The sequence below is a fragment of the Chiloscyllium punctatum genome, chromosome 22 (genome assembly GCF_047496795.1).
Source record: "Chiloscyllium punctatum isolate Juve2018m chromosome 22, sChiPun1.3, whole genome shotgun sequence".
Classification (NCBI taxonomy): Eukaryota; Metazoa; Chordata; class Chondrichthyes; order Orectolobiformes; family Hemiscylliidae; genus Chiloscyllium; species Chiloscyllium punctatum.
The window spans coordinates 34867602-34892487 of NC_092760.1; the positions used below are offsets into that span (position 1 = coordinate 34867602).

At 41.1% G+C, this 24886-nt stretch overlaps 1 protein-coding gene across 2 annotated transcripts in view; it reads right to left on the minus strand.

The window, feature by feature from the left end:
• The window catches only part of LOC140493499 (EF-hand calcium-binding domain-containing protein 4B-like), a 144601-nt gene that overhangs the window by 86385 nt on the left and 33330 nt on the right, over positions 1-24886 (minus strand). For both annotated transcript variants that reach the window (XM_072591993.1, XM_072591992.1), the window contains exons 6-8: positions 23844-24095; positions 4739-4850; positions 559-730 (exon numbers count right to left, since the gene is read on the minus strand). In XM_072591993.1, the coding sequence (XP_072448094.1) occupies positions 559-730; positions 4739-4850; positions 23844-24044 (485 nt within the window). In that variant the 5' untranslated portion in view covers positions 24045-24095. The remainder of the gene's footprint in view (positions 1-558; positions 731-4738; positions 4851-23843; positions 24096-24886) is intronic.

A 24886-nucleotide genomic window follows, 5' to 3' on the forward strand; every position in this document is an offset into this window, starting at 1 on the left:
TTCTCAGCTCCAATGAATACAAAGCCAAGTCAACCCAATCTCTTGTGATATAACAAAACTGCCATCCCAGGTGAACCCCCTCTGCTCTCCTACCAGGCAAATATAGCTTTTGTTGTTGGGAGGAGGCTCACTAAAGGCCCTGTACAGCTGCAGTGAGTCATCCTTGCTCATGTACTCAATAAGTAAAATTCGCATTGCACTTTCACTGTGTTTGTGAAGAACAAACAGGTCCATTTCTTTACTCAAGGAGAAATTACAGGGCTTCAATTCACTGGGATCCTACTTACCTGAGGGCACCATTTTGTCCCCACCATTATATTTGAGCTACATCATAATTAGCTTGAGTTGCTTTCAAAGCTTTTTGCTTCCTGCCTAACATGCACAAATCATGAGGTCCTGGACACTACATAGAGATGTACAGCATGAAAATAGACCCTTTGGTCTGACTTGTCCAAACAGATAGCCTAAATTAACTCCAACCTATTTCCCATTAGATAACATTGGATGTTGTGGGGGGGGGATATAAAACTATGCAGAAACAGAATAGGAAATACTTACTCCTCAAAGATCTGTGAAGCACCAAGTTGCTGCATCAAGAAACAAAACCGCTTCTCTTCCTCATCGTCTATGATATCCAGGTCATCAGACCAGCCGGATTCAAACGTTTCCTCAAGCTTTGAGCTTTCCCGACTTTCTGGTGCTGGCAATACCTCGATACCTATGAATTGTCCTGTACATTTGAGAGAGAGACAGTTGGACAAGCTACTCCACCATCGAGTCAATAAACAAAAACTTACACTTGAAGAATCCCAGCTCTTTGAAGTCAAAGCATTGGGAATCTAGCACCAATGGAACTGAACTAAAGGAAACTGGTGCAATGAAGAGAAAGAACAAAGATACAAGAACATAGGAGGGCAGCCTGCACTGCTCCACTCTTACCAACTAAAGCAGTACAATACAGATTAAGATTGTAGGGTAAGAACAGGAGTACGGTCTAAAGATCTTGTCTCACCCACTCAACCTGATCATATCCTATACCCTCACATGCAGTGATTCCCATAAAAAAGGTTCGGAATCTCTATGCCAGCCTTAAAATCTTGCAGAAAGTGAGGACTGCAGATGCTGGAGAGTCAGAGTCAAAATGTGTGGCATTGGAAAAGCAGAGCAGGTCAGACAGCATCCAAGGAACAGGAGAATCAATGTTTCAGGCATGAGCCTGATGAGGGCCTTATGCCCAAAGTGTTGACTCTCCTGCTCCTCAGATGCTGCCTGACCAGCTGTGTTTTTCCAGTGCCACAATTTTTGACTCAACTTTAAAACATACCCAATGATAGAAAATTCACAATTGTCTGACAGAGGGACACTGGACAACCCTTTTGAAGGAAGTAGTGACTCTTTCACACGCCGATCTGTTCTCCTGTCTTTTTGATTCCCCAGTTGGAGAAATCACCTGCTGTCTCTACCCTGTCAAGCTTTTGTGGAATTATGACTGTTTCAATGGGTTCAGTCTATGGAAAGGGTGGGGATCAGTTAGCTCTCCCGGAAACGTCAGAACATTGTAATGGATGTTACTGGGAATGCAAAGAGACGTGGGAGAAAACGAAATAGATCCCAGACTAAGCCCTGGGATTTTATGGAGAGATGAGACTGGAGAGGTGTGGGAGAGAGGTGGGTCAGGGTGACATTTTGGGGTGAGGTTGCCCCAGATGGTCACAGGATACCACTCCTCCCACCCACCAGAAGGACACAGCCCTGGTTGTGTAACCATCTTCTTAGAGAGAAGATTTATCTAATAACGAGCTACTCCTAAGGCTGTCGCTCTCTTCAGGGCTTCCGAAACCAGGAATCAAGCTCAAAACGAGAGTGAGAAGTCCAGTGTGAGAGATGTTACGATCTCCCAGACAGTGATCAGTGGATGGCCAGTGAGCAGGCTCACCCTCCCAAAAAGCTAGAGGTTAACCCAAGGTCATCCTGTTTGAAGCCAGCAGAAGACTGCAATAGCAGGTACATTTTTAAAAAAAGCACATTTGGAAGTGAAACTTTTAGAAATTTAAAGATAAAAAGAGAGTGTTTCACAGCCAGGTTCAGTGCTGTGGGAGGTGGACCTCCCGCCTATCTGCAGATCAGAGCTGCAAATGTGTTGCTGGAAAAGCGCAGCAGGTCAGGCAGCATCTGAGGAGCAGGAGAATCGACGTTTCAGGCACGAGCCCTTCTTCAGGATTCCTAAATTCCTGAAGAAGGGCTCATGCCTGAAACGTCGATTCTCCTGCTCCTCAGATGCTGCCTGACCTGCTGCACCTCCCCACCCAGAGCCACTACTGGGAGTCCACCTACAGTCAGCAAAGTTGGACCTATGCAAGAACCTGGAGGTAAACTGAAAATTCCAAGGAGCCTCCCTTTATCAGCTTTTAGAGGCCCTTAATCAATTAGATCAGTTTCCTGCCACTTCTCCATTCTGCCTCCATGTAAACAGCCTGGAGAAGGAGCAGAATAGCACCAGGAATCTAGATCGCAGGCTGGGTGCACCTATTTCAGTATGTGCCCCCCCCCCTCTACCTGACTGAGAGGAGCAACACTCCGAAAGCTTATGATTTCAAATAAACCTGTTGGACTATAACCTGGTGTCATCATGTGACTTCTGACCTTGTCCACCCCAGTCCAATACCAATACATCACTCTGATCGTGGCCTCACAGTGCCAGGGACCCAGGTTCGATTCCAGCCTCAGGCGACTGCGTGGAGTTTGCACATTCTCCTAGTGTTTGCGTGGGTTCCTTTTGGGCGCTCCAGTTTCCTCCCACACAGTCCAAAGACGTGGGGGCTAGGTGGATTAGCCATGCTAATTGCAGCATTAAGGGGATAGGGTAAGGAGCTGGAACGCTCTTTAGACAGTTGGTGCAGACTCGATAGGCTGAATGGCCTCTATTTGCATCTAGGGATTCCATGATTCTCCACCTGAACTTTCATCAGGTTTTCAGCAAAGCCTGACTGGAGGCCAGTTGTTTAAGTAATGCAGTGCGATAATGTGAGGGCTTTTCTCCCTGAAGATCCAAATACAGCATACACCTTTTTATTTCAATGACTTTACAAGACAGTTGTGTTATAAAAATGGTGAAACACAAACAAACATACAGGATTCATAGAGGACTTAACAGAAATTGTTTTCTCTTGTGGGAGAGGCTGGAACCAGACTGCATCATCTCTGAATAAAAGAGTCACCTACTAGAGATAGAGAGGAGGAGGAATTCTTTCTCCCAATGGACTGGGAATCTGTGAATTCTTTACCGCAGGGGGCTTTGGAAGCTGGGTCATTACATATGAGCTAGACAGATTTTTAATCTGTATGGGAATTAGGAGAAAAAAAAAGCAGGAAATTGGAGTTGAGGATCAACAGATCACCGATGAGCATCCTACTTGGTTGCTAATGCATTAAATTCAGATTAAGCATGATTGAGTTGCAGTCTGTTAGGAGATACTCTAGACTCATTCCTGCGATGTTACACATCTGCCTGAAGTACTGTGCACAGAAACTAGTAGTTTGAGAAGCATCATTATTGCTTTGGTTTAATACACAAGTGCCCTTCCTTTGTTCGATGCAGTTATTATGCGTTAACTAATATTTGATCTATATGGATTGAGTTTACTTGTTACAGCGGAAGTCTTAAAAAGATAAAATCGTGTCCTTTGGCTATTTCCAGTAGCTGTTGGGAAGTTTCTCAGTTTTTAAAAACAAAATTAATTGGTCTTGGGAAATTGTAACAACTTGTTTTATTTCATGTTTCATTTCCGTTCTACGACAAGCGATGAAATAGGAACAGCCGATAACGACCTACTCCATATTCTTCAGAAGGCTAATATAAATGGAACACATACGCTAATTTTGCAACTAATTAGCACTGAATCCATTCTGAGTGGTATTGGGAACATAAAAGGCAAATTAGGATGAATTCAGTGCTTCTAGTGTTGCCAATGGTTTCCAGCAACAGTGATGCTGTCCTTACACAACATGCCCTATTCAAAACATGTTTGCTATTTCCACACAGAACCTTTAATTATAACTGTGTGGGAGTTGAAAGGATAGTTCCAATTATAAGAGGAATGGATTTGTAGCTTAGCAGTTCTACCCATATTATCTTTGTTAGCACTTCGAGAGTGGGTTTTTTTTTGGTGCAGAATAGACAAGAGTACTGATGGTTTTATTCATTTAATTCTATCTTTTTTGAATTCAATAAACTTCATTACATTATGGCACCATGAGGCTTGGTTTAATGGAGTTGCTCATTTATTTTTAGAATAACCTTTATTGTCATCAATATTTGCCCCGGGTCACAATCTTTATTAAAAAAGATTTAAAATTATTAAATTACTTCAAATTCATCCTGCATTCAGTATGCCTTCATTTCAGTTATTAAGAAAATATTGAACGAGTTTTTTGAAGGAGGATTTGACATTTTAGGGCAAAATTCAAATGCAGCAAAGCAGCCCACGGTCACCGCATTCTTTGCTAAAGGAATCCAAAATGAATTGGAATCTCTGCCCCCCCTTTATATCTTTCTTAGCTTCAAACATGTACCTAAAAACTTTCCCTTCAACAAACAAGTCTTGTGGATATGTATAATTCTCCATTGCAAAAGAATACTATGTAAAGACATTTCTCCAACTTGACCTTGATAAAAGACACTGCTTAGTTCAATCACAATAGCATTTTCACAATTTACAGGAGGGTTTGCGGTACATACCAAATCCCATGCTGAATTCCAAGGGTGTTAAATAGCCATTGTTACTCTGGTCCAGGCTATCAAAGACATCTTCCAATTGCTCTGGGGTCAGAGGTAACTCATTCTGCAATCTCTGTAAATGAAGCAAGGGACAGATCTACAGAAGATAGTCAAATATAACAATTTTCTAGCACTTCACAAAATCAAATTGTTATGCCTCACTAACATAGCACTCTGGAAATAGAGCCACACTATTCCTGGCGTTGACACAAAAAGATTTTAAAAAGTATATAGAATTTCCTAATTTATGTGAGTTTTCAACCCAGGTTGACAAAATGGGGACCAGGTCTCTTATAAACAAAATAAGTTTTTAACTACAGATGAAAAATTATGAACCACTGACACATAACTCTACTAACTAGTTTAAACTCTATCCACTTATAAGCATTCCCTCCACACACACACACACACACACAGACACACACACACACACACAGACACACACACACAGACACACAGACACACACACACAGACACACACAGACACACAGACACACAGACACACACACACAGACACACAGACACACACACACAGACACACACACACAGACACACACACACAGACACACACACACAGACACACACACACAGACACACACACACACACAGACACACACAGACACACGTCATCCCTGATCACAAGGTTTGCTGAGATGATCCTTTTGCTGATCAGAATGCTACTTTTCAATCCTCCTTCTCCAGGTACCATCACTTGTTTGCAGGAGAAACACAAGGACCGGTTCATACAGGCTTGAGATGCTCTTTATTGCAGAGCAAAAACACGGACTGAATATTTTGATATTTTAAAACAAGGAAAGAAGTACTTTTCACTTCCGATGCAACGTATTGTTGCAAAAGTAGAATGTTGATCTGCCCAATCATCTCTTTCCCTTGATTAGCTGTTACATCAGAAAGTTGTGAAGTTTCTCTGCTTCCTGTCCAATGATGCGTACTGAATTTTGCTTCAACAGTGGTACATTATCCTTCCCCTACCTCCCCAACCTCTCTAGAGTCTTTCAGGTGGTTCAGCACATTGGTCTCCTCATGCTTTTCCTCTGGTGTGCAGTTCAGTGGAACAACTCTCATTCGGTTTCATTCATGCAGCCAAATATAGCCAGGGCATCTTTATCAACAGCCACTCATCTCACACCCAAGTATAACTTGGTTAGATTTCTGGGGCTTATTACCACAGTTACTTAATATAAGCAGTTGACCATTTATAAGGAATTTTCAGGTGATGTGATAAGCAGCAAATCGAGATATGATGCATAAGTATAAAACCCATGACAACCCTATTAACGAGACCAAAGGATGAATAGGCAGTTGGCAAGGTCTAGGTCAATCATATTAATGTTGTTATGAAGACAGCATCCTGCTTTCCAGCCAAAAGGTGTAGGAAAATCTGCCTGGAGTCTTCCCTAAACCTCTTCTAGGCTATCCTCCATCTGAAGACAGCAGCTCCCTGTTGTGACTGCCTTCTGACTATGAGCAAGGATTGCAGATTACCAACCCCAAAAATATGGTCAATCACTTGCCTGAATCCTTTCTTAACCAATGAACATAGGGCAATTAATCTTGACATCAAAATACACATTCCCCACTTTCGAATCTTAACTTTCATTTTTTGCAGAAATAATAGTTCTGTTTTCTCAAACACAGCAATAATAAGATACACATGGTGCCATATAGTTCACCGACATTAATTAAGGAACCTAGGAGCCTTGGTGATACTTGCTGTTACTTGCTTTTTGTCTCATTTATTCGAAATTGTTTATGTTTGTGGAAAGCATGTAACCATTGTAATAATAATTAAAAACCGATCTCATGCTACACATGAAAAAAAATTCAGTTTTTATAAGGACCCCAATTTCTAACGGCCTTTCAAGTTCACCAGTGATCTACCAGCCACTTCCTTGCCAATACAAGTACAATTTTATTTTCACGTGTCCTGCCACCATCTCTTCATGTGCTCAACTGAAGCTTATTGAATGAATCCCAATTTCTGCAAGCTAAATATTTGGAAAGCAAACCTAGCAATAAGTCTGTAATTAGCTTGCTGAGCTTGAAGGTTTGGTTTCAAACGTTTTGTCACCATACTAGGTAACATCATCAGTGAGAGTCTCTGGTGAAATGCCTGTGGTAAAGTCCTGCCTCTCTATTTATAGGTCTTGATTTCTTAAGGCGGGTGATGCCATTTCCCGTTGTTATTTTCAAGGGAAGGTAGATAGAATCTAAGTCGGTGTGTTTATTGAGAGAGTCCTGGTTAGAATTTACCATGGCAGAAAGAACCAGAAATGACACCACCCATCATAAGAAACCAAGACCTATAAATAGAGAGGCGGGACTTACCACGACACTTCACCAGAGACTCTCACTGATGTTACCTAGTCATGGTGACGAAACATCTAAAAACAAACCTTCCAGCTCAGCAAGCTAACTTACATATTTATCATCAACCGGAGCTACAAATCTTAAAAAAAAATCACTGGCAAACCTAATGGCTTCAGTATTCATCACCATATTCCCAAAGTTCTCTCTCTTGGACAGGGACTCTCTCCTTCCCAAACTGATTATTGGGTCAAATACGAATGTCTGCTAATTCAACAAATAATTCAATCCGCAGCTAAGCTTGTGATCAGATATCCTTTCCATTACGACAAATGCTTACTTCCACCACTATATCATCACCTGGTATTGTCCCAAAACTTTCATTTATACCTCTAATAACTCCAGACTCAAATATTTCCTGGCTGGCCTCCTGCTAGCTGTTAATAGATCACAAGCATCCTACATCAACCCTACAGTACAATCTGTCAAAAACAACTTGAAGCAGAACTATACACACAAAAAAAATTGTCAAACTACAGCAGATCCTATGCCTCCAGTGCAGTCACCTTTCCCTGGCGTTGTAGATTCTGTAATCTCATCCATTGATACAAATGCATAAATCAATGTTTTGCTAACTCCAGCTTCTTGAGCATCTCCATTTCTTCATCCTGCCAGATCCTACTATACCTTCGACCATCCAGTTCACATGTTCCAGAATTCCATTCCTAACAATTTGGCTCTGCATCACACTTTGCTCCTTTAAAACTCTTTGGCAAAGTGGTGGATCCATCTACACCTTTCTATGTTGTCATTTTTGACACTGCCCAATTTTTTTCCCCACTTTATGTTTCCATCCAGAGCAAATCTCTTCTGCATTCTACATTCCCACTCAACCATCCTGCTCAAAGATATCAACTTGTGCTAAATACCTATTCCATTTTATGTCCAGAACAAACTCGATTATCCGAGCGAGATGGGCAGGGAATATTTTGTTCAGATAGCTGATAACATTTTTATGGGACCTTGAGATCTTATTCAAATAATCTGAAATTCGGATAATTGACGTTCAGATAACTCAGGTTATTCTGTAATTATACAGCTATTTGCTTCAATTCAATATGGGTAATGGATTTAGGATTAAGCAGTCTCACTGTTGTTAGGTATGGCTTGTGTTTCATAAGCTCTAAACTCTGACAAATCATAATCAACTCTGTTGAGTAAGTCACACAGCAATAAAACAGGGCCAGTATACAAAGATTCAAATACACACAAAAAAAAAGGAGTGAAAATAAACTCCAGCTTAATTTTAAACCTTGTGGCCTTTCCATTACATGTCAACACAACACTCTGATCATATACGAACAACTTGAAGTAGAATTGTGTAAAAGCACCAAAAGTTGTTTGCATGCAATCAGAATTGTATTGGGTCAGTTTTGAGACCCATGTCAAAGTGCATTATCAGGCACACCCCAATGCAGTGAGAGAGAGAGTGCTGACATCTCTGATAAGTTATTAAACCCAGACCTTAATCTGAAAGCAAATAAATGCTGGAAATCGCATCGAGTTAGGCAGTATCCATGGAGACAGAGAGCAAGCTAACATTTCAGCATGGTGGCTCAGTGGTTAGCACTGCTGCCTCACAGCAGCAGGGACACAGGTTCGATTCGGACTTCAGACGACTGTGTGTCGATTTCACACGTTCTCCCAGTGTCTGCGTGGGTTTCCTCAGAGTGCTCCGGCTTCCACCCAAACACATGCAAGTTAGATGGATTGGCTATGCTAAATTGTCCATAGTGTTCAGGGATATGCAGGTTAGCTGCATTAGCCACAGGAAATGCAGGGTTACAGGGATAGGGTAGGGGGATGGGTCTGGGTGGGATTCTACTCAGAGGGTCAGTGTGGACTTGTTGGGCTGAATGGCCAATTTCCACACTTGGGGATTCTAGGAGTCTGTGACTCTTCAGAGCTGACATGAAGTGTAGAGGGGAGAAGCAATTATGTAATAGTGGGGTGGAAGGGGTTGGGGGAGTGGTGAAGGAGGAGAGAAAAGGGTATTGATAGAACAGATTATGTAATCGAAATGTAAGAATGGCCAAACAATGGTATATCTAACTGCCAGACTGGAAACAGCAGGCAGTCCCACTGGGAGGGGGAGATGGTGGGGGAGATGGTGGGGGAGATGGTGGGGGAGATGGTGGGGGAGATGGTGGGGGAGATGGTGGGGGAGATGGTGGGGGAGATGGTGGGGGAGATGGTGGGGGAGATGGTGGGGGAGATGGTGGGGGAGATGGTGGGGTGTAGGGGCGTTGTGGTGGGAGTTGAAGGTGGTGGTCACAAAGAATACAACCAGTAAAAGGAAAGAAATGGGAGTGTGTTCACAATCCAAGAAGGTATTGAACTCAATATTAAGTCCAGAAGATTGTAAAGTGCTTAGTCTGAAGAGGAGTTCCTTCAGTTTGCATTGTGATTCGCTGGTCCTGATCGATTGCTGCAGACAGCTTTTAAACGCTAACATTATTCAGGAAAAATACTGGTCTTTGAGTAATTTAATAAACAATGTTCCCTCAGACAGCAACATGATAAAGTAGGTAAACTGGTCATTAATTTCATGGTTGCTTGGGGATGTGGACGCACTCTAACGTACGGCAGATTTATCTACTCACCCGTATAATAGTTCAAAATTAACATTAGTATTTATGTGCCACTTATAATATTTTGACATGAAAGCAGATACTTTCTTGCCTCTCACATTTTACAGTCATATGCATCCTTCATTTGAACTAGTTCATGCTGACCATGTTCCCAAACCAAACTCGTCCCACCAGCCAGCATTTGGCCCATATCCCTTTCCAATTCATGTACTTCATCCAAATGTCTTTTAAATGTTTTCACTGTATCCAGATCCACCACTTCCTCGAAGTTCGTTCCAAACACAAACCATATCTCATGTAAAAAAGAAATTGCCTTCCCACATCATTTTAAAAATCGGTCTCCTCTCACCTTAAAAATAATTTTGAACTCCCCCATCCTAGGGAAAACACCCTTCCTATTCACCTTATCTATGCCCCTCATGATCTTATAAACCTCTATAAAGGTCACCCCTCAGCCTCCTACACTCCAGTGAGAAAGGTCTAGCCTATCTTTATAACTCAACCCTTCCATTCCTGACCACATCCTGGCAAGTCTTTTCTGAACCCTTTTCAATTTAATAATATCCTTCTTCTCACAGGATGACCAGAACTATACCTGTACTCTACATTTAAAGAAATGTGGAAGAATGATGACATGGACATAAATACTCTACTGGACTAAAATACCCAAAGCCAGAATGGGGAAGTCAAGAAACCTGCAGACAAAGACATGTTAAAGAAAAATTAAAGTTTCTGACAGGAATTTTGAACAGCAATTAGACTCTAAGTGACCCTCACTCAATGTTTGTTTGAAAATTGGACTCTGGCCTTAAATTCACAGCAACCACACAATGACAAATGCCATCTACACATCATGACATAACAGACCTGTTTCACTGAATAGCATATTACTGCATTTTGAGTGAGCTGTTCAAAATATTAGAATATGAATAGGAATGTTATAATACCTTTACAGATACACACATGATTTCTAACCAACAACCCAGACACATTTGACTGTTATAACACTAGAACCCCAAGAAGGATATTGCCTGCCTGCCTGACAGCCCTACCTCAAATCTCTGCTGCCAAATGCACAAGGTATTAAATTGCTCGCAATATGAATAGTCTAAAGGATCTGGATAATTGACACATTCATTCCCAAGTAGCCAAAGGATTTTATTTTCCTAAAACATAATGGAAAGTAATAAAGCTAGTTATTAATAGGGGTTCTTTGGTTCTATATAGCATACAGTTGGTAAATGGCATGGAGAAAATGATAATAATTAACAGGCACAGCCTGATGTAGGGGGCATAAGGACATCTTGGGGTTTTTCAGTGAGAGTTAGAGAGACTTCCATTTTTAATTGTAGCTGCAACAAAATCCCACAGAACTGAGGCAGATATTTTTCAAAAACAGACTTCCTTGGCATCCAGCAGTGTCTATATCTGCCCCTTTTCCAAGTGGGCTTGTCCAACTGCAGTCACCCTCATCCTGTGTATCCTCAGATAGTATGAGCACATGAAGTTGGGAATTTCCTAACTTGAGAATCTAAGCCATAACCTAAACGATTCAGTGGACTTCTGAACGGCTACTAAGTTATGAACTCAGTCTGATGTATTTGGGACACAATTGAAAGCTTACAGGTTTTTTCAGAAAGTAATTTTTTTTGGCTCAGTCAATTTTTAAATGACCAACAGCATTCCTGACAGAGAGATCTACAAGCACTTAAAGAGAAAGCTTCCTCTGCTTGCTGTACAGCACAGGAGCAAAACTAAGATGGTCCTGAAGAGAACGCTTCGGGTCATCAAGGGCACTCTAGATTAATGGGCATCTCTAGGAGAGCATCCTGCTGCTTAGGAACATAAACTACAAGAGTAAAGACCATAGCAAACCTAAAATTATAATATACAAGACAGACTTAATACATACAGAGGAAAACATCAATAATTGGCATCAAGGTACATTGCAACAGTGATAGGTAGTAAGGTTTAATTACTGCTTTAAACAATTAGCAGGTTTTCTTTTCTATGCCAGTGATGGTCTGGGGTGGACAAAGTTAAAATTCACACAACATCATGAGGTTATAACTGGGGAGAAAGCAAGGATTGCAGACACTGGAGATCAGAATCGAAAAGTGGGGTGCTGGAAAAGCACAGTCGGTCAGGCAGCATCTGAGGAGCAGAAGCACCCACATTTCAAGCAGAAGCTCTTCATCAGGAATGAGGGGTCTCATTCCGGATGAAGAGCTTACGCTCAAAACATTGACTCTCCTGCTCCTCAGAAGCTGCCCGAGTGGCTGTGCTTTTCCAGCACCACACTTTGACTCACCACAATTAATACCTGAACTACTTGTTTCACTTGTTAAAACAGTAATTAACTAATATTATTACATTAATTCTCAGAATAGCATCGCATGTTATTTCTGTACAAGCCAATAATGATTACAAATTCCATTGTTAAAAAGTGGCTTTCCAATGCTAAACAATCTCATTTCACACTCGTATTGGGGCTTCCGATCGAATATAATTCCACTGATTTAACTGGAGGATTTAATCAGCTGCAGCAACATGAAGGATTGCCTGGAAGCAATTTAATGTCAAATCTGCATGTAACACAATTGAATTAAAAGGCAACACCTTGATGTTAAATGTTTGGCAGCACCTTCACATTCTCTGCAGGGAAGGCAAATTTCCCTTCAATGAAACTGGTTTTGTTATTATAAATGCATTCAGCGCTCTGTAAACCCTAGGTTATCAGTGTGCATTAGATGGATTTCAGAATATCTTTATGCTGCTGGACATTTATAATTTCATTGGAACATTAGCCTGTGATTATTTTCCCCTCACCAGATATCACCGTAGTCCTACAGAGATGTTTCACATTTAGTACTTCTTTGGGAAGTTAACATTTTGAAGTATTACAGAAAATGGTTCATTTCGAGTGTTGTGGAAATCTCTTTAAAACGAGGCTGTTGAAATGTCACTGCAAAACTTGAGATTTTTGAAAAGATAAGGTTACCTAGAAATGACATGATTAGTGATAACTGCCTGCTTTGCTGTTGACCTCAGCTGGGGCTGTTGGAATAGTGACTGGCTTAGAGAGGTTTTAAATCAGGGCGTCTTTAATGGAGGGAGAAGCCGCCTATGAGGAAGAGTAACCCAGTTGATCCCTTCTATTTCTGAAGAAGAAAACCTTTTGCTGCGGTCAGAATTAAGCCAGTTTGTTCTTCTGAAAGAAGAATTGTAGAAACTTCTCAATATCATATCTGATCAAGACTCCAGAGAAAGCTAGACTGTAACTAGTGTTTAGCTAGTGTGCAGAATGAAGTGCAACTGCTGGGCTAGCCAGGTCTATGACATCTGCAGCATAAAAACAGATTGTATTTACATTCCAGCAATGTTCACCCTGCACATGGAATTGGTGAACCTCTTTATGCCAACATTTTACCTTCACCGAATTTTGTCATGGCTTTCCACATTTTCAGGCACACAATTCGTTTTTGCAATTCATAGGGATAGGATATTTACACTGGCAGTCACCGGTTTTCTGAGACCAAATAATTTGATGCCTTGCAAATACATCAAGCAGTACAATGACATTGATGGTCTGCCCAAGATTGACAGGGGAACTGTGTTCTTCACCTGGTTTCATGTACATCATGTGATTCTGCTTTGTTGATAACTTTATGTACACACCTCGAGCAGAACGTCAATGGCCTCTGATGAGTACATTATGTATAGTTGGCTTATTGCACAGCTTTGTAGCTGCATCAACCTTGGCACTTGTGCATTGCCTCTACTAGTGGTCTTTTCTGACATCTGCTTTGCAGGACTTACTGAAAGCTGGGTTCTTCCTTAGTGCATGTAGAAGGCTATACCTTCGACATGTTGTCCTTTATCTTGGCTCTCTAGTGATTGTGTCTCCATTGAAGTTGTACTGAGGACCTACTAACCTTTGTCAACCTGCAAGGGTTGTGCACTACATCTTTTCTTCAGTAGTTATTTGATGCTGGAGTCTTTAGTTTGGTCAGACTTTTTTTGAAAGCTCACATTGATTGACAAGGAAACAGCACCTCAATAATTCAGTTTCCTAGCTGCTCAATTGAAAAAAATCACAATGAATACTTTTCTCTGCATCTGCTCACAAAGTGGATTATGGATTCTGTAGACGTTTACCTAAGTGACAAATATTAGTCAATGAATAAGCGTGTTTAATCCAACTGTGGACTGGTCTTCTAAAGCAATCTATATTTTTTGGGATCTTGTAGTACTTCAGCTTTTAATTCTGATGCATTAAGTCTGTGTAATGTTTGGTTCTTAATTGGTTAGATGGTTTGCTTTTCTGCATTAGACACACCAGAATCTAGAAAACATAGCTTTGAACTTTGCTTCAAACATTTTAAATTCTGTTGGGACATCTGCTTTAATACATTTGTAAATAAAGAGCTTTATTTCCTATAGCTACAAGATCACATTTCTAGGGAGTCAAAAAATCGATAATGAAACCAAGCTATGCAAACCTTCTATTAACCGAAGAGAAAAGGTAGTGTACAAACATAAAAGTGCCAAGACCATGCAATTGGTTAGCAAAGGTCGCCATATGTGCAAAAAAAAAAGAGAAATATTTAACAACATGAGCATTGTTTCTATACGGAGGGAGAGAGCAAGAGAGAGCAAGAGAGAGCAAGAGAGAGCAAGCAAGAGAGAGCAAGAGAGAGCAAGAGAGAGAAAGAGAGAGAAAGAGAGAGAAAGAGAGAGAAAGAGAGAGGAGGGGGGGGAAGAAACTTAGAAAAAACAAATCATCAGAGAGGTGGCACTGAGAAAAAAGTTTTGACATTTCAGTCTAACATGTCAATGGGTCCTGACAGACCTCACCCTATAGTCTTCAAAAGAGTGGCCAGTGAAATAATCGATATGTTAATTTTATTTTTCCAAACACACTATTCAGGGAAGGTCCAACTAAATTGGAAGATAATGGAGGCAAGTCCTTAATTGAAAAAGGGAGACAGAGACAGGAAGGAAGAAAATGATATCATCAAAGGAAAATTGTCAGAATCTATTGTTAAATATGTTATAGCAAGACATTTCAGACTACCTCTAAAAAGCAACTGGTTTGAGTTAACATGGGTCTTATGAAAAGGGAAAAATCGCATTTGATCAATCTATTGGAGTGCTTGGAGGAGGTCGCGCATGTTTCGGATAAAAGGGAAATAAGTGGATTGACTGTGCTTCGATTTCCAGAAGACCAAGTACCACATCAACAATTATTGTCAAAATTAAAAGCTCAGGCTTATTGGCATTGATAGAAAATTGACTGGCTAACGGGAAACAAAAATGGCTCTTTTGCAGGTAAGATACAGTCTGTGGCATGTCACAATAATTCATACGGGTACTTTAACTGTTTACAACTCTTAATCAATGATGGATGAACAGAACATTTGGCTACCATATGTGCTTATAACATAAAAGAAAGAAAGAAGGTAGGCTGTCAGAAGGGGTTTACAGACATTACAGTGGGATACAGATGGGTCAAATTAGTGGGCAAAGATCTGGCAAAGGGGACAAAGTAGGAAAATGAGAATGTCAAACTTGACAGGAAGAACAAAATAGAAAGATTATTGAAATGGTGAAAGACTGCAGAGCTCTAAGATGCAGAGGGATCTGGGTGGCCAAATTCATAAATAGCAAAAAGTTAAAATACAGTTCTGATAAATAATTAGGAAATCTATTAGAATGCTATATAAAGCAAGGGAACCTGAATACAAGATCTGGAGGTCAGGCTTCATGTTTGTTTTTTCCAGGGCATCACTACGTCCACATATGAAGTAGTGTCCACAGTTTTGGCCATCTTCTTTCAAAAGAAAGATGTAAATGAGTTGGAAGTAGTTTAAAGATTTACCAGAGCAATACCTGAATAAATGGGTTGACTTTTGAGGAAATGTTGGACAGACTAACTGGTGTTTAGAAGAGATACAGCAACTTGATTGAAACACAAGATCCTGAGAACTCTTCTCAGGCTACATGCGTAGAGAATGTTTCCTTTTGTGGGAGAATCTAGATCTAGGGAACACTTTAAAAAATAAAATTAGGGCTTGGCTATGTAAAACAGAAATGAGGTGAAACTAGTTCTGCATTTTATCATTCTTTAGAAATCACTTCCTGAATCTTGTAAGACAGAGGTAGAGAAATTCTTGTTAAGTGTTGGGGTGAAAAGGTTATCAGGGGTAGGTGGGAACTTGAATGAGGTTACAATCACATCAGCCATGATCTTCTTTGAATGATGGAGCAGTCAAGGGGCTAAATAGCCTACTCCAGCTCCTTGTTAGTATGATTCCATGTTCGCATTTCCAAATAATATAAACAGAGGAGGATTGAAAACCTAACTTACATAGTATCACTGATCACTGCAATGCAGTCTGGAAGAGTCTTCAATTTATCATCACATTCTACTCTGAATGGCAAGTAATGAAGGCCAAATATACATAACCAATATTTTTGTCTTAACTTTCTGAATGTATGGTACAATGCCACTTTGAATGCTTTTCCAACCAGACCTTTTGACTGCATTAGAATGTTTAAAAGTTCTCCACATATTTTTTCATGCTGATCGGTCGCTTAAAATCCCATCAGTTTTGGACTGAAATAGATAGACTGATCCCTACAGACCAACGGTTATACAGTTGGCAAAAGCATAGCTGTATTCTTTGGCTTGCTGGTTTCCAATGATGATTCATGCACCTAACTTCCTCATTATCTGTCACAGCAACTATTTGAAATTTTGTTCAGTGTCAAAAGCACAGTACAATCTGGTAATGTACTATTGCCTTTTGAGATGGTAATAAACAAGGGCAGAGCCTTCCAGGGAGTTGCATACAAGATAATTCATCAACCTGTTTCAAGAAGGCTGACTGTAGAAAGAGAAAGCATAACTTTAGTAGAGAAATCGATCATCTGAAAAGAATAGTTATAAGCAGTCTCTAGAGGAGGAGAGGCAAAAAAAATTCAAAAATAAACAAAAGGGTCTTGCAGCTGATAACATACAAGGTGAAACCCTGCACATAGTTCATTTGTGGTTGAGCAGAAGGGTCAGGTTTTACTGGCCTGGACTACACTGGTAGTGGTGAAGGAATTGCTCTCATGGTTTCCCTTGCATACAGTTCCCCAAACACCTCTCCGCTTTCTTAGCGGGCATTTCCACTACTTGGGCATATGGTCAAGTACAGCACCCTCTTCAGGGGAATCTGTGGCTTCTGCAAACTGGAAAGCAACAAAAAGATTATTCCAAAACAAAACAGAGATATCCAGATTAAATTAAAAAGAGAGACAGCATGATTTGGAGGAAAAAACAACTCTGGAATGTTAATTTCCTGAGGCAATTAGATTCCATATTGGAAAAATTACTTTCAGACTTGCTGGACAACTACACTAGTCACAGTACTCCGAAGTCACATCGAAAGGCAGCAGGCCCACGTGAGAATCGTGGAGAAGTCAGAACAACAACATTTGCCAGCTGTTGTTGACTTACATTATCTTGGCTGCTCTATATGTCGCACCTCCCTCATGTGATCATTCAAAGTCATTCAGTTAACTAAGATTTGAAATATCTAATAACATGCACTAAGCAAATTGGGAATTCAGGAGAAAATAGGAACATTTTGCTTACACTTTCCATTGAAAGTCAAGTAAAAGGTAGATTATAAAAGCAAATGGAATTCAGGAGATCTGTAGTGTTGCTAAATATAATGTGAAGTGGATCTGACTGAACTAATTTGCATACAAATACAAAGCAAACTCAAAATACACAAACCTCAAAGCTTTATTTCTCCAAGAGACCGCTGTTCAATAAATTCAGAACAAGATAATCTTTTCTCATGCACACAAACGATGGAGCATTCTGCACAGTACAGCTAACCTTTCTGAATGCATAATGCATTACTTCCAAATTAGTCTAATAAAGATTTTTCAAACAGATAAATAGGAAGACAGAATTAGATCACATTGAATTTTTTAAAAAGTGCTTTTGTCTCACCTTTCAGGCGAAAGTACTATTTCATGGTCAAAATAGAGTTTGCAAAATAATTTAAGTGCATTGTCAACTGCACAAAAATTGCACAAAGCCCTATTTTCTTTCCCCTCAAAGGCTCTCCATGAAGATTACATTTCTGTTTTCACTAGCCCCTTTGTTATATGATAGAGTCACATAGTAACATTACTTTTTGCTTGTGTATTGATGCAACTCACACAGAAGCAGAAAATTAAACTTAAAATAACACAAGAAAAGCAAAAGGTTAGACACCACAAAACTTAAAAATTAGCAAAAGACAACAGACATGAAGGTTATCAAAAATAAATCTCCTGAGATACTTACTTCGACTGGCAAAAAAAAACATCCAAAATGCACCTTCCTAGATGGATCAGGTCACAGCAAATATCTTTTTATCACATATTCACAAAGTTTGAAAATTTTAAATAGGCAATTACGATTTATTTTAATAGTACCTCAGTTTTCATCTGAGGTATCCACTGCAATAGTATCCATTACAATCTTCCCCATAGAGTAACTCTGAAACATATGCAGTCTTATGCTTGAGAAACCTCATTCATTTGTGAGTACTTCATTCCCTTAGTAATTTAATGTTCATTTAGAACCTAGTTAGTGTTGCCATGTCTGGCAAGTTGGAGGAAGAACGCCTCATCTTCCGCCTGGGAACCCTCCAACCACAAGGGATGAACTCTGATTTCTCCAGTTTCCTCATTTCCCCTCCCCCCAACCTTGTCTCAGTCAAATCCCTTGAACTCAGCACTGCCTTCCTAACCTGCAATCTTCTTCCTGACCTCTCCACCCCCACCTCCACTCTGGTCTATCACCTTCACCTTGACCTCCCTCCACCTATCGCATTCCCAACACCCCTCCCCCAAGTCCCTCCTCCCTACCTTTTATCTTAGCCTGCTGGACACACTTTCCTCATTCCTGAAGAAGGGCTGATGCCCAAAATGGCGATTCTCCTGTTCCTTGGATGCTGCCTGACCTGCTGCGCTTTTCCAGCAACACATTTTCAGCTCTGATCTCCTGCATCTGCAGTCCTCACTTTCTCCTTCCCTTTTCTCAACCAAGAATTCCTCTCAATTGGTTCACAAGGCAGTCTGCTGGAGGCATTCTATTTCAGTGCCCTCTCCCAGAATAAAGAGGTCCCACCCACATCCACATTAAACAGATCAGTCTCCCCCCATTTCTCTCACCTCCACTGAGTCATTGGATATCAAAGATATTGGAATCTAGGTTGGTCAGGATAGGTAACCAGAATGGGTCACCAAAGCAAAACAATTAATAACTCGTTATTTATCCTCCATTTTCCACCTTCCAGCTCTGCACGGAGCACATACTTATCCAACAGTTTTACTCCACCCAGTTCCCCTTTCCTGTAATTCCCGTTCTCTCGGAATCTCTCCCCTCACCACAGAAACTCACCTAACTATATTCACGACCATCATCGTCTCCTCTCAAAGTCTGCATCACTCGTGCCCATCCATTTTTTCGTCTCGATCATTGGTATCCTTGACCCCTTACAGCACACAGTGTCCACAAACTTCTTCACAACAAGGACCTGATCTGATCCTCATCTGAACAGGGGCAGGAATACGGAATGATTTTACCTCTCCCTTTCTGTACCTTGTAGTCACATTTTTTTTTAAAAATGCTTGCTAAATCTAAGTTACTATGGACACTATGACAAGAGCAGATCAGAGGCTAGGAAGCCTGCAGCAAGTAACTCAGCTCCTGACCAATAGTCCCTCAAACATTTTTTCACTGCACAAATTCAGAGCAACGCACTGACCTCTGAGACATGTTGGCTTTGGACCAGGTGCCTGACTGAATCATTTACTGGAAATATTGCTCCTGACTCCCCAAAGCCTGCCTATGACCTACATGGCACCAGCCAGGGCTCCAGTGGCGTTCTCTCCAATTAGGTGGAGGGCTGCAACTTCACCACCACCCAAGAATCTCGACACCAGCCAGGGCAAAGCAATCCGGTTTACGGACGTCCCATCTACCACCTTCAACATTTATTCCTTAGGGATTGTTTTCAGGAGGTCATAAGGACACCAATTCCGAAAAGGTCTGGGGTTGATCTACTTGAGAATACTTTCAATATTTAACAAAAAAACTTGTACAATGAAAGGCCAGCTCAGCTTTTCTCTGGTTTGGTTTTAGCAGTCTGGCTGTTCACTGAATACAGTCAATACAGTTTTGAGGCTGCTGGTCCAAGAAACAGCTACATGGAAGAAGGTGTTCCATGTCGCGTCTGTCATCTCTCTCTCTCTCTCTCGTAAGACCCTTTCACCTTTTATGCCAAGGGGTGCTTATGGGGATTGATGAGTATTTGGAACAGCATCATTAAGTTGGGATAATCTGTCGGGTTTTCAGTTAGATTGTTATTCGGTATTCTGTTCTCATTTGTTTGTGTTTCATTTCGGTAATCTTGTAAATAAATTCTGTTCTGATTAACAGTAAGGGGTTTGACCAACTGTATCACTCCTGGAACATCCACCATACACCTGCTTAAAACAAATGGCAAAGTTAAGGTCTGGGCTACTTGAAATGTTTGGAGGGATTCTGCCTTGGTCCAGAACGCAGCAAAATAGTCCAAGGAGGCAGTTCAGACCATCTTCTCCTGGGCAATTATTTCTGGCCTAGGGTAAAATACCAACATTCCATGAGAATTTTTTTTTTTTTTTAATTAAAATTGTCAAATTGCAGAACATACAACAGTCCAGATAGTTCAGGTTCACTGGTCATTACAAAATGGTTAATATGTGGCAGCTGCCCAGACTGGACTGGAAGCAGATACTTGCAGGTAAATCTGTGTCAAAACAGTGGGTCACATTTGAAGTGGTACAGGGCAAAAAGATGATAAAGTGTTGCACCAAATGCTCTTTGAAATTGGGCCATGGTGACACTTATGACCCCAGAGGGCTGACGGACTCAGGGTAGGCAGTAAACTGGGATGGGTCCCATGAAGGTTCAGTCATAAAAGTAGCCAGATTCTTTCTGAATGCCAGCATGGACTCAAGGGGCCGAGTGGGCTACTCCTGTTCCCAATTCGCATGTTCATGCGTCATGGTGCATCTCACCCACTCTGTTCTTTGTCTTGGTCTGACACCAGGGGCCACGTTTAGGTAATGGCACAAGTTTACAGTCCAAAGATGTGCAGATTAGGTGAATTGGCTGTGCTAAATTGCCCATATAGTGTTAGGTGGATTAGTCAGACGGAAATGGGTCTGGGTGGGTTACTCTTCAGAGAGTTGGTATGGACTTGCTGGGCCGAAGGGCCTGTTTCCACGCTGTAGGGAATCTAATCTAATCTAATCAAGTTCCACAGTATTCACACCTCAGATCAAAGCGGGAGGCAGCAGTCTTCCGGGAAATCAGTTGTTTAAACTGAAGGTGTCGTCAGTCAGTCAAGAGTCAGCCAAGAGTGGGCGGCACGGTGGCACAGTGGTTAGCACTGCTGCCTCACAGTGCCAGAGACCCGGGTTCAATTCCCACCTCAGGCGACTGACTGTGTGGAGTTTGCACGTTCTCCCCGTGTCGGTGTGGGTTTCCTCCGGGTGTTCCGGTTTCCTCCCACAGTCCAAAGATGTGCAGGTCAGGTGAATTGGCCATGCTAAATTGTCCGTAGTGTTAGGTAAGGGGTAGATGTAGGGGTATGGGTGGGTTGCGCTTCGGCGGGGCGGTGTGGACTTGTTGGGCCGAAGGGCCTGTTTCTGCACTGTAAGTAATCTAATCTAATCCAATCTAATCAGGGATGGACAATAAATGCTGACCCAGCCAGCAATGCCCAAGTTCCAGGAGTGAATTTTTTTTTTAAAATCCAGCGAACATTGGACATCAAAGGGACATACAGCATTGGATAAAAGAAAAAAGGAAAAGGGAAGCTTATGGAAGATACCAAGAGCTCAAAATAGCAGAAGCCCTAGAGGAGTAAAGAATGTGAAAGCAGAAACTAGGAGAAAAAAAATGGAAAACAAAAAAAAAGGCATGAAAGGATAATGGTAAAATAAAAGGTTGTTCTTATGTTATTTTACAAGTACATTATGGGAAAAAGGATAACTGCAGAAAGAGTAGGGCCCAATAATGACCATAGTATAATTTGAGAATGGGGCCAGAAGACACGAATTTTAATAAATCCTTGCTGTCAGTGTTCAATAGTCAGAGGGATAATGTGGGCATAGAAAATCAGGGAGAAGGACTAGGATATGATTAAAGATATTAATATAGACAGAGGCAGTGCTGAGTCGTCTCACAGGCTTGCAAGTAGATAAACCAGTAAGACTGGGTGAAAAAACATATCCCAGGATGTTGACTGACGCAAAGGAGGAACTAGTAGGGACATGAGCTATAAGTTTTAATTTCTTTCTGGCCACCAGAGGACTGGACGACATCCACTATGTGGTACTTTTATTCAGGAAGGAATAAAGCAGAAATTACAGGACTCCGTCTGATCTTAGGTGGTGGGGAAACTATTGGAAGAAATTCTAAGGGACAGAATTAATCCTTACTTGAAAAGGAGAGAGATTAACCTAGAACAGTCAACATGATTTTGTTAAGGGGGGAGGTCGTGTATGATCAAATTGATCGAATTTTTCAAAGAGGTGGCCAGTTGTGTAGATTATGTCAAATGACCTTACCTACTGGGGCTTCAGCAAGGCTTTTGACAAGTTCCCACATGGGAAATGGACTATGAATGCAAGAGCCCTTGGGAATCCAAGGAAAATTGGCAAATTGGATTCAGAATTGCCCAAGTTGCAGGAAGCAGAGGGGCAGTAGTTAAAGGGTGTTTTTTGTGATTGGAGGCTTGTGTCCAGAAATCCCATCAGAGTCAGTGCAGGAGCCTTGCTTTTTCTGATATGCTTAATCACTTAGGCTTGAATGAGAAGGGTTGATCAGTAAGCTCACAGATGACAAATTGGTGGGGTAGCAAACAGGAGGGAAAGCCTTAAATGACAAACATGTAGACGAGCCAGTCAGATGCATTGATCAGTGGCAAATCCAGAGAAATCAGAGTTCAATCCAGGGAAGTGTGAAGTGATGTGCTTTAGGGCAGGACAAACAAGGCAAACTAATTCACAATGAACACTAGGACCTCAAGAACCTCAGACTCAGAGGGATCTGAAAGGAACCAATGGACGTGTATACCAAGAAGGTAAATAATTTGGTGGAGACCAACCAATAGCACCCTAGTTCTCAGCTCTTGGGAAAAAGACCCAGCTCTTTAGCATCTCCAAGCTTTAACACAGCTTTCCAAAAGACTTTTTTTTAAAAAGTCAGCTTGCTAATAACCTCTAAAGGGCACAAGCAGAATGTTTTAAAGACATTCAGAAACATACATGAATAGGAAAGGTTTGGCAGGATATGGGCCAAGTGCTTGCAAGTGAGATTAGTTTGGTTGGGAACATGATCAGCATGGACCCATTGGACCAAAGGGTCTATTTCCATTCTGTATGGCTCAAAGTGCTTCCTGAATTTAAAAAAAAAAACGCCTTTAAAAATATTGAAAGCTAACAGAACTTCTTCACTTTAAACAAATTAATATTTATGCAAACAAGCACACACACAATATACTGATAAGCATTTTTTAAAATATAAAGCAGCAAAGGGTTGAAGATTGTCCATAACAGCAGGGAAAACTCTGCTGTTTTTAAAAAAAAAGTGTTATGGGATATTTAAAGTCAACCTGAAAACACAGACATTTAACATCACATCTCAGATGTAGCATCGTATGTTGTGCAGCCCTCTTCCAGCACTGGGAGTGCCAGATTCATGATTTTGCTCCTTAAACCTCAGCAACTGGACTTGAAACGACAACAAAAATACCACTGACTGGTGCAAGACCGACACCTCGAACACAGTACGCAGATTTCACGACATAAATTGTTCTCTTCCCAGGCATCCCCCAAAGCCAACCAGCCTATCATTTCACAAACTGTCATCTTCTATTGATCCTATCAACAACTGGCTAGCATTCACCGGAGATCATCCATAAATAATATTTTTACATTGTAGAACTGATTCATCAGGGGAATGGAAGTAGAAAGCTTGGTACCTGCATGTCCCGCTTGGTGATGAAGCCCTTCTCCTCTTTGTCACACAACTGGAAGAGTTCACGAGCTTTTTCATAAGTCTCATGGTGAGTAATGCGTCCACTTGGATTTGACTTGGTGTCCTGGGTATCCCCTACCGTGTTGGGATCCACTCCTTCTACAGACCAAACATCAGCCGGGATCCCTCTCTTTCTGTACATCATCTAGTTGGTGCTCCAGCCCAGCAAACAGCACACAGCCCAGTGAGCACGCCGCTATGAGGGACAACAAAAGGTGCATATGTTTGCATCACTCATTGAGTCGTCGGATATTAAGTAGCATCACTTAGCAACAACCCACTTAGCGCTGATTTGAAGGTTCTGAGTATTGCTGCTAAATCAGTCAGTTCCTTTGACCAGCAGAGATGGGAAAAGAAAATGCAGAAGGAGAAACAAAATATAGATTTATTGGGAACCAGCAGATCAGACTTAGAGAGATGGCAACCTACACTCCAGAAAGAAAAAGCTCCACTTTTGAAAAAAGTTGGTGAGTCAAAGAACATGGGAAAAGTGGGACACTTAGACCCTAGAGAGTGTGTTGTGCTGTATAATTAGATTTCAACAAAATCTCCACCTTACTTCTGTCTACCTGCCTTAGTTCTGTTTCAGTCCTTGCCTCAAAACTTTACCAAGCTCGGATTTGACATTTTGAACGGCTGTGGCTTCAACAAGTTTTTTTTTTGGCAGAAAGGAGCCCAGGATTTCCACAGTTCTGTCAATAAATGCTTCCAGACGTCATCCCTGTGCTAATTTTAGTGCCACAGTGAGATAGAAAGAAATGTGAAAACAGGTTAATCTGGAAACCGGCAAAGTGAACAATGTCACCGCCTCCCCGATTTTGGACATCGTGAAAACATCACCAGACTAGTCATTGGAGGAAATGGATTCAAATCTCAACATGATGGTTGGTGAAATTTAACTACAAATGAATAAAAATCAAATTGAAAAGCTAGTCTCCGTAACGATGCCAGTGACAGATATCATCAAGTATCGTAAAAGCCGATCTG